Below are 11,166 nucleotides of genomic sequence, written 5' to 3'. Positions count from 1 at the left end.
CACATAATTAATAATTAACACACTGTGTTGTGTGCTGCCTTCACAGTTTGTTGAAATAAAGATAGTGAAGGACAGGTCAGGGATTTAATATTTAATATAAGGGTGTACAGGTCATTGTAAACATCCTCATATGAGCTTCACCTCTCAGGCATCATTGAAAATGTCCCTCACTGTCAAAAAGACTGCAGGAGGTATAGCTGAGCATCACAGCAGAACACAGGTAGGGTACTGCTCAGAACCACAATCTAGCTTGACTTCAAGCAAAATGAATGTTTACTTCTGCAGTCAACCACATGATTACTCACATTTCATAATGTGAGTAATCCTTGGTTAATTACCTTTTAGCAATGCTGGCGCAATATGGTTACAGTGTAATTACAGAGCCTGAGCTGCATTCAGCTAAAATTACATCCATAATTCCATAAGTCCATTATGGAGACTGCTGTGAGACTGTTGGACAGGTCATGTCATGGATCATTTATTGGTTTTTACATTTAGTACATACAGATTTTGAAAGCCAGCACATTCAAGTGAAAATAGATCCCAATATTCACAGAATAACATATTGTGCGTAGCCAACATACAAAGCTAACATGAGTTCAAAGTGGATCAGCTGTCATGAGTCAAGCAATCGTTCCAGTAGAAAACAATTAAATACTAGATTTTAAATAAACAGAGACTGAGCCAATCATACCAAAACAAAGGTAGTGTGTGATATCAAATGTTAAAGACATGGCATCAGATTTGAAGCTGCTTTTCACTGTCGTAATACACGTGTGCCCATCATTCTATGTGTGCTCCAGATATTGAGTGAGTAAGGACGGAAGAGGAAGGATGGGGAGAAGCTTCAGTCTGGATCGACCAATCAGACTCCTGATCTGGAGACGACACAACTGGCAGAGACTCCGGGGAGAAACTAGAGGGAGACAGATGTGGTACACCAGAACTTCAAGTAGTTCCATGCATCAGTAGTGAGAATCGCAGTAGTAAAAGATATTACCTTCAAATGTCAGGAGCAGCTGCTCTGTTTCACCACCAGGGGGCGCTAGTTCCACAGGTCGCTGATTGTTACTGTTTCTGATGTTGACATCAGCTCCATAGTCCAGTAACAATGATACCTGATCAGCACTGTCTTGTCTGACAGCTGCATGCAGAGGACTGTCACCTCCTTTGCCTGCATTAACACTGGCTCCTACAGAACAAGGATAAGAGGAGAGGAAAGTGTGAGCAACAAAATAAAACTGTAGTCATGATGTAGAATAGGGCAGCATGGTGATGTGGTGGTCAGCACTGTTGCCTCACAGCAAGAAGGTTTCAGGATCGAATCCCGGTTTGAACTCGGGGTCTTTCTGTGTGGAGTTTGCATGTTCTCCCCATGCTAGCGTGGGTTCTCTCCGGGTACTCCGGCTTCCTCCCACAATTCAAAAACATGCACATTAGGTTAATTGGTGACTCTAAAATTGCCCGTAGGTGTGAGAGTGAGTCGTTGTCTGTCTCTATATATGTTGGCCCTGTGATTGGCTGGCGACCAGTTCAGGGTGTACCCCACCTCTCGCCCGAAGTCAGCTGGGATTGGCTCCAGGCTCCAGCTCCCCTGCGACCCTGACGGATAAGCGGTATAAACAATGGATGGATGGATGATGTAGAATAGATGAGGGGCAACAAGTAAACACTGCTGCTTTTTAAAGGAGTCACAATCCCACTGACCCACTGTCTGAGCGCCTTTGAATTTACAGTAGAGTAGAATCCTTGGACTCCAGATTAGTATTATTCGGCCAGGAATTACAAGTAAAGTGCTTTTTTTTTTACAACATTCTGACCAAAGTTAAGGCTAAATTAAGCAATATGTCCAATACAAATACTGACTCCTAAAACTCCTTTTAATGTGAATCAGTTTCTGGTACTGCAGACTGAAATTCACTGTCCACTGCAGTTAAAGGTGCTCATTTCGAAACAAAGGCAGTTGCCGCCACCTGTAACTGAGGTAAAAGGTGTGTTACAAGTTAAAATGGCACAAACTTGCAGTTAGTGAGACACACCTCTGTGCAGCAGAATCTTTGAGCAGGCACTGTGTCGGTTGAGACAGGTCATGTAGAGAGGAGAGCCCAAATGGGACACTTCATAGTCTGGATCTGCTCCATGAGACAGCAGGGACTCTACACACTGGCTATTACCTGCAAACACAAACACACACAGCAAGGACACATTCAGTCATAGCTGAAGGAATATGTTTGAAGTAGTGTCACTGTACAGCTTATTGTGCTCTCTGCGTTACCAGGTTTTCACCAGAATGTGACCTGACCTAGACATTTTGCATCAGAAGTGACATAAGTCAATCATGAGTCATGTGGCGTTTGAGATATCGTGCACGAGACAAATGCATACAGTGTAGTCCAACTACACATGACACTGAGCTGCTCACTCAGACCCGTTGAGAGGACAATATTTACCTCTCTTGCAGGCTTCGTGCAGAGCTGAGGGGAAGTGTGTGTGTAGAGTGTGTGTGTGTGCTCCATTCTGCAGCAGCAGCTCCATACAGCTGACACTCCCAGAGGCACAACAGTTATAGAGAGGAGTGACACCATCGATGGTCGCAGCATTCACCTACACACACACAGATGTGAGCAATACAATACAATCCCTACATCTACAAACACATGCACACAGATTAGTATGTGACACTGTCAGCAAGTGTTAAATGACAGAGCCGATGTGTGTTAGAACATACAATAAGAATACTTACATTAGCTCCAGCATTTATTAATGCTCTGACACAGGCCACATGTCCTGACAGGCAGGCTTCATGGAGAGGGCTCACATGATCTATGGTTACAATGTTGGCATGATATCCCTAAAAATGAAAGCACACAGCATTATGACTTAGTTTGTTTCACAAATGCTGCCTTGCTTGAATCAGTCTTTGTGTTTGTCTTGTTTGAGTCAGTCTTTCTCATTTGAATGAATTCTGAGTAAATATTCAAGACTGCAGTATTGCAACATTTTCCAGATCTCTGTGTTTAGGGCATGACTTTGCCTGTCATTCTTGTATGGTAAGAACTCCATGCAATACTGGTTTAAAGTCCACCACTAACAGTAAGCAAAAATAATCGTTGCCAAGTTTTGTATTGATTATTTAGATTTTCAGTTTATTGAAAATGTAAAACTATAGTATCATACAAGTCATAAATATAAGCCATTCAATTAAAACTGAATTTGAATCATGTTCTTCTTTTACAACCAAGAATAGAATCTTTTGTACAATGTACTTTCTAACAATCTAGAGGAATAGAGGGATTACTAAATGCTCCAAAATAAAAACAATAGATTCCACAAGGCTTATTGGATGAATTTTGGTAAGTGAAAGCTTGTGTTGATTGTTGGGCAAGCTTTAAGCTTAATGTTCAAATCTTAATGCACATGGACTAAATATTGTACATTTAGATGGAAATAATTGAGCAAGTGATGGGAAAAGGGAAATGTGATGGGATTGGTTATCCAAACAGCTCTGACATAACAGTAAGCCAGGGCTATTAGTTCACTACAGATGTGGAATGAAGAAGGCAGCTGGACTTTGAAAATGGTTTGCATATAACCCTGGAGTTACACCTGGTGAGCATAACAAAAGATATGAGATCAGACCTCCAGTGGGATCACAGCATGTTACACCTTCATTAGTCAAAGTGTCCAGGAGAGAGGACAAATTCAGTTTACATTTAAGATATTTACAAATTAGAGAGTATACTGGCAAAAATATGGCAAAGACTAAATAAAAATGTGATAGTGGAAAGCAAGCTACCTCAAATCTTAATGATAGTATATGAGGATTTCAAAATAATACTCCCATGCCTTCATCTACTAAACACATTCAAGGTTCAAATTAAATGGGAAACAGATCTGATCTTCACAACAGAAAAGAAAAAGAGCTCTCCTAATTAGCTAGATGGATGCTATTAGTTACTTCTGTATTTATTACTTGTTACATTGTATACATCAATTCACAGATAATGTTTGAAGTATACATGTAAGCGTGTTCTCACTTGGGCAGAGCAGACCCAGGATCATTTCTTCAGGATGTCATCATCAACTTCATGTTATTTAGATAGCAAAAAACAAAGCTTAAGACGAGCTGAAAGCCACAATGAAAAACCAAATGAAAGATGCTTTAGTGTTTGACGGTCAGAAGGAGGCAGAAATGTGACTGCAGGAGAGATCGTGGAAGGAGGCATGTAGGACTGCAGAGCCTATAGAGGGAAGCCATTTATTTACAGCTATAGCTCCCTTGGTGAAACAAATGTGATGTCATCAGTCACCAAATATCAAACATGTTTACATCTTTATGAGAACAACTAGTAGAAACGAAATTGGACTTCGACTCTTAACATATCCCACACTATATGATTTGATCCGTCAACACCAGCCTGAATCCAGCCTGAATCTGACATTGTCCCACTGACCCTTTGTGACCCAGACTGAAACAGACCTCAGTCATCACAAATCGTATTTTATGGTCCTACGGTGTGTCTGAGCTTACACTCTATACAGTGTGGAAGTATCCTTTATGTGGATCTGGGTCTTAGGGGACATTGCTATTTCCATTTCTACACTGATCACTGTATGTAAACTCTTTGAACTATGCATCCAGCAAGACAGCCTTTGAGAAGTGTTCTTGAATTTACCACACACTCCCAAAGGCAGACATTTTGAAGGGATTAGCCATATAGGCCAGTGGCAGATCAGACTGTACTATTAAATAGTCTGTTTAGATTTTCTATTCTAGGAGTTCTATTTAACTTTGTTGTCACATCAGCCCAGTCCACAATCTGTGTTTAAGACTAACCTTATTGTAATGGTATAAAACCTTGCTCTGACTGCTTTCGACGCTCTCTGCTGTGTAATGAAATGCTCATGATAACTGTTCTGTAGATTACTGCAGTCTGGCATACCCAGTTACACGAATGTGGTTATAATGAGTATTACAAATAATGCCTAAACTATATGTGTATATATATATATCTATATATACACACATACAAAAGGCAAAGCCAATACTCCAAAGCCCAGAGTGTTGTTTCTCTGATGAAGCCATTACCTGGGCTAGAAGAGTACGCAGGGCAAGCAGTCGACCCTGGGAGGCTGCTTCATGGAGTGGGGAGCGATCTGCCCAGGACCCTGGACACACACACACACACATATACACAGACAAGGAAACAGAAAAACGGTTTCATTGTAGCAAAATGTTTGACTTTAGTATTTATAACATTGTTCTCCAGTGTCTCGTGAATTTCAGCTGTTCTATATGAGTTTTTAAAGCACTAAATATAAGATTTATACATGTGTAACTTTGACATCACCCAGTAGTTGTGCAGGGGACACTGCACTGAATGTATGGATTGTAAGGAGAGCACTAACATGATTGGTACTATGAAATCAGTGGCACTGGAATGAGCTGAACTGTACAACAATAAAGGATTCAAGGATTCATGGAACTTTATTTGTCACACCAGCACACATTTACACATGGGATGGTACGAAATTTTGCTCTCTGTATATTTATTGTGGCTTAAACCGGGAAGCATTAGCATACGTGCTACAGCACGAGTATCAAAACACGTATACTTACATCCGGCATCTACTTTCTCATTTCTTTATCAATATATTTTCCCTTCCACTATTTTGCTGCATTAAATATTCCAATGTGATTTTCCATCACATTAGTGTTGAACTTCAGAGGACATCCTGGTGGCCTGGGGGTTAAGGCCCATTACTGACCATCAACTTTAACATTCCTGGTTTAGGTCTTTTCATACAAATGTCAAATATTTTCAACAAATAATTTAAAGACAGCGACTAGGGCCACTGGGAAATTCTGAGTGGAATTCGAACATTTCTGACTTCTGACAATCCTCTTGGATTATATCAAATAAGACACTGAGGCAGAATACGGAAACGGACGTCGGTGCACTAAGATGATGGGGTGAAAGCAACACAGACAGAACTCATTTTCACCAGGATTTTCTGATTTCTCTACAAGCCAAAACTTAAAAATACATCACATAAAACTGTACTAAGAGTAGCTTTAAAAAACAATAACATTTTTTGTTAGTTGTAGTTGTGAGTACATTTTGAATTACTGGACAATTACTGCTGAGAACAGGACCTGTGACGGGCCGGCCTTCACAGCCTTCAGCAGCCTTCAGCAGCCCGTCTCATGCTTATATTTAGAGGCAGTGAGCTCTGTCTCAACTGCTGTGACAGCAGTAACTGCATACTCTGTATGTATTCCACAGAAACATGTTATCTACGACATACCCATATCTCCGTCTCCCCATGGCACATCCAGCCACTGGTACGTATAAGACATTCTGCTTGTCTATATGTAGACTGTAGACTGTAGACTGGAAGACCACATTCACAGACAACAGGCTGCTAATGCTAAAAATATCATCCAGCTAGCTTACTAGCTATCCGAGTAAGTAGCTGAATAACTGACTGGCTGCTTCTGCCCGAGGCAGAGCAATCTTATCCATGTATTGAGATATAACAAGCTAACCTATCTGCTTAACAGAGGGTTAAGCAGGTTTGCATGTGTAGATGATCCGTGCGGTCACTTCTGCCTGAGTGGTACATGCCAGCAGCCATTTTGGAAGTGTCATGAGCAACAACTACACAGATGGCCACTGCAAACTCCTCTACTCCTCCCTCTTTACTTCTCACATTAACTGTTTAAATGTCATCCTTCTCTGTCACTGCAACACTGCCCCTCATTTCTTTCTCTCTTTCATCACTCTGTCCCTTCTTTATCTTCATATCTTGTCCATCATTCACAGGAGGCTGAATATTTATCATTTTACTCCATATTCTGTATATATGAGAAATAATTCAAGAGACTCTTATAAAATGTTCCTGTATAATAATAATATTGGCCTTACAGGTCTATAGTCTAAATGTTAGTCACAGTATTATGTCATCCATCCATCCTCCATACTTCTGCTTATAACATCCCTCCCAGGCTGATGGGGTGGATGACACAGTTAATCTATACACTTTATAATACATGATTATAAGCCACAAAGGGGCTCCAGCACATCATGGCTGCTGTAAAGAAGAGTCACAGGTCCTTTCCTCATTCCTACTGAACTCTTCTGCCTCTGTTTAAATCATTCTAATCGTTCTGTGTTTTAATTACAGTTTTAGGCCCAAAAATACCTTTTTAAAATGGCTAAATCCACGTTTAGGGAAAAGGCATTTGATCAGAATAGTAATGTAATTCCTCTCTCCTGTCACTGGCCCACACACAAGTCTTGGCATGTCAGGAAGTTGCTGTCCATCTGCTGTGAACGCAGTACATGTCCAGTGCTTCTTAGCTCATCATATCTCATCAAACACAAGCCAGCAGACTTTGAACTTAACACAGACAGTGATGTGATGATGAACAGGAGGGGGATACAGGTGTTAGCAGTCAATAGGATCCGCTCCTCAGTTCTTGGTTAGAGAGATAATGAAAGCACTGCTGATAATCAGTCGATCTCTCCTCGATCCTTACTACATTTCAGCTCAAACTATGAACTCAAAATGTCAGAAGTGTTGTCAATCAGTCACCTGCATAAAGAACTGATAAGAACTGGTATCAAACACAGCGTTAGTACTGCTGCTACTCCACTTAGCTCTTCGCTCCTTCTTGTATTTTTCCTACACTGTTACATTGTCAAGGTTTATCGGCCTTTTGTAAGTAACAACAACTACCTGAGCTTTTAACCCCTGCACACTGTGTACCGACCTTGGCTGGTTAGGATACCCCAGCAGGCCTTCTTCCTCTGCAGGACGTACTCCGGTAGTGGCCCGGGCTCAGCGCCTCTTTTCCGTGAAGTTTCCGGCGCTCCGGACGGAACCTCCGGCATGATGGGACTCAGTTTCCCACCGCTCAGAGACAGCCTTCAGCTGCGGAGGAGCGCGAGACAGTTAAGCAGGAGAGAGGGTGGCGAGGCTCGAGCGAGCGGAGCGACGTGATTGGCTGAACGGCTTTGTTGTTGTTGAGTTCAACTCACATGACCATCTCACGCGCGCTGTCACGTGTGGACAAGACGGACTATTTCTGTCCTCAGCTCGGGCCGAACATGCCTCCGTGTTTCTACTGTGCTCTGCCCACAGCACACAGCTACAGCTGAGATGTCCTGCTGGAATAAAGTCTGCTCTGTCGGACTGCCCCGGCAGTGTTGGACTGTTGGCATGTGTCACATTCTTATTATACGACCCATCCACAGTTTGTTGTTGTTGGGTTTTCCCAACATTTCATTGGTCTTGGTCACATTCAAAGAGCAGGCCAAGCTTTCATCTGTCTCGTCTGACATCTGATTTATGAGTTAAAAATATAAGTGGATTGTTGTGGGAGGAGGGAGGACCTGGACCTGAGGTGCAGACAACTAACGGACTGGATCAGTTACACCAAAGAACTGATATCAGTCTGATTTTAAACATGGCTGGGTAAGTGGTAGGTATTCCCCCAACCACACACACAACACTGTAGTGTAACCTAAGCAGCCAATGGGTCCGTGATACTCTCTCTCTCTCTCTCTCTCTCTCTCTCTTTATATATATATATATATATATATATATATATATATATATATATATATATAATTTAGAGTTACATTACACTAAATCAAGGAGTGAATAGTGAATACCACCACTGGCAACAACAGATCAGATAAACATCAGATCTCTTCCATCCAAAGCTGTTTTAGTAAATGATCTGATATCAGAGCATCATATTGATTTATTGTGTCTGACAGAAACCTGGCTGCACCATGAAGAATATGTTAGCCTTAATGAAGCCACTCCCCCCCCCCCCCCCAGTCAGACTCAACAATAATTCATTTGAAAGCCTTGTTCTTAGTTTCTCTCATCCAACCAGGAAAACACTAAAGCCAGTCTTAGTTGTTACAGTGTCCCGCCCTCCTGGTCCAGAGTCTGAGTTTATAACTGAATTCTCTGAGTTTCTATCAAATGTAGTCCTTAGTGCAGATAAAGTAATTATAGTAGGTGACTTTAATGTTCATGTGGACGATGATAATGATACTTTGAGCACTGTTGGGTGGAGGTTGGACAGAGAGAGAGAGAGAGAGAGAGAGAGAGAGAAAACAAACAGCAACCAACATACTAACAGCAGCTATAGCACTGACAATAGGAGTGTGACTAATAAATTAGTAATATGGTAGCACTGAAAAACATGACGAGTGGCTGATGATCCTCATCAGTGATTCATGAAGCCAGAGAACCACAGCAGGAGAACCAGGACCAGGATCCACAGGAACCTGAGAACCACAGCAGGAGAACCAGGACCAGGATCCACAGGAACCAGAGAACCACAGCAGGAGAACCAGGACCAGGATCCACAGGAACCTGAGAACCACAGCAGGAGAACCAGGACCAGGATCCACAGGAACCAGAGAACCACAGCAGGAGGACAGGACCAGGATCCACAGGAACCAGAGAACCACAGCAGGAGAACCAGGACCAGGATCCACAGGAACCAGAGAACCACAGCAGGAGGACCAGGACCAGGATCCACAGGAACCAGAGAACCACAGCAGGAGGACCAGGACCAGGATCCACAGGAACCAGAGAACCACAGCAGGAGAACCAGGACCAGGATCCACAGGAACCAGAGAACCACAGCAGGAGGACCAGGACCAGGATCCACAGGAACCAGAGAACCACAGCAGGAGGACCAGGACCAGGATCCACAGGAACCAGAGAACCACAGCAGGAGAACCAGGACCAGGATCCACAGGAACCTGAGAGATGAGAAAAGCACAGAAAGGCTCCGGGGAAGATACCAAGTTAGTAACAGACATTAAAGAGACATGAAGCATCAGGATGGAGAGGAAGAGGAGGAGAGAGGAGCCCAGTGCGTCATGGGAGTCCCCCGACAGTCTAAGCCTATAGCAGCATCCTTTTGGAAACAGTACCTCTGCTGGGTAGGCCATGGGTATAAGTTCTGAAGCCCCTGTCTTCAACAATGGAAAATGGCTGGAAGTCCATTGCAATCATTTTGACGAGAGCTTCATCAACCTTGCTCTGCTATAGAGGCTGAAGTGGTCTCCTAACAAATGTCTCCATAGATGACTGTTAATTAGAAACCTTAATATTACAACAACATGTTCTTCTAATGTTAAATTAGAACTTTAATATCACCATTAAATGTTTTTGACCTGCACAAGAGCAGTGTCTCTCTCCTCTTGTTTTGAGAACTTCCAGAACAAAAACAAGATACAACACTCACTCTAACCGATAAGCCGGGACCAAAAGTGCTTCTGTTGTGCAAAACATATTCTAAAGTTATGACTATAGATAAACGCCTACACAAACAACAACCACAACTGTTAGAATATTATAAGCATCACTTCAGGGTCGTGCTACCTGTGACGTACGAACCCCAACGGCCACAACTCTGTCCAAGAACACCAAGTTCGGGGCTCCTCTGACTGAGCTGCTCCTCCGAGAGCTCTGTCACGAGCCCAGCGCTGCACGTAGGGCTGTCAACACAAGGATCTGGTCTAACATGAACGTCTGGGCTGCCTTACTTGTTGTGGTGCTGCTGCTGTTGTAAGATAAGATATCGTTTATTGATCCTTCAGTGGGGAAAATTTGCTGTTACAGCAGCTCAAGGGGACAGACAAAGCACACAGTTAAAAATAAACATAATATATACAGAAGAAAACCTTATATACACAAAGACATTATGTACACAGAATACAATAATTACAAAGAAACAACAACAGGGTGGGATGGGATGGAAACATTATGTGGATTATTGCACAGTTATATAATAATAATAATAATAATAAAGCATATAATATAATAATATAATATAATGCAGCATTGTACAGTCTGACTGCAGTTGGAATGAAGGACCTGCGGAAGCGCCCCTTCTTACACCTGGGGTGTATGAGTCTTTCACTGAAGGAGCTGCTGAAGGCCCCCACAGTCTGATGCAGAGGGTGTGAGGTGTTGTCCATGATGGAGGACAGTTTGGTCAAGATCCTCCTCTCCCCCACCATCTCTATGGAGTCGAGGGGGCGGCCACAGACTGAGCTGGCTCTCTTTATCAGTCTGTTGAGCCTGTTCTTGTCCCGCTCAGAACACCCCCCTCCCCAACACACCACT

The 11,166-nt window shown here is 42.7% G+C and overlaps 1 protein-coding gene across 2 annotated transcripts; it reads right to left on the bottom strand.

Annotated features, from left to right (window-relative positions):
- Window positions 1-76: 76 nt before the first annotated feature.
- LOC139198876 (ankyrin repeat and SOCS box protein 5-like) lies at window positions 77-8,118 on the bottom strand. Of its 2 annotated transcripts, none has more exons than XM_070827851.1 (7): window positions 7,778-7,961; window positions 5,090-5,169; window positions 2,744-2,851; window positions 2,451-2,604; window positions 2,040-2,174; window positions 1,001-1,192; window positions 77-916 (listed from the first exon to the last, which is right to left on the bottom strand). In XM_070827851.1, the coding sequence occupies exons 1-7, from the start codon at window positions 7,896-7,898 to the stop codon at window positions 789-791; spliced, it is 918 nt and encodes a 305-aa protein (XP_070683952.1). In that variant the 5' UTR covers window positions 7,899-7,961; the 3' UTR covers window positions 77-788. The 2 variants fall into 2 exon arrangements, 1 of the variants encoding a protein (XP_070683952.1); XR_011584109.1 differs by lacking the exon at window positions 77-916 and adding an exon at window positions 1,303-1,602 and having other exon boundaries at window positions 1,065-1,192; window positions 7,778-8,118.
- Between the last annotated feature and the right edge of the window lie 3,048 nt (window positions 8,119-11,166).

The sequence above is a fragment of the Pempheris klunzingeri genome, chromosome 3 (assembly GCF_042242105.1).
Source record: "Pempheris klunzingeri isolate RE-2024b chromosome 3, fPemKlu1.hap1, whole genome shotgun sequence".
Lineage (NCBI taxonomy): Eukaryota > Metazoa > Chordata > Actinopteri > Acropomatiformes > Pempheridae > Pempheris > Pempheris klunzingeri.
Note: the sequence above shows the minus strand (reverse complement) of the source record. Positions and strands in the feature narration are given on the sequence as shown.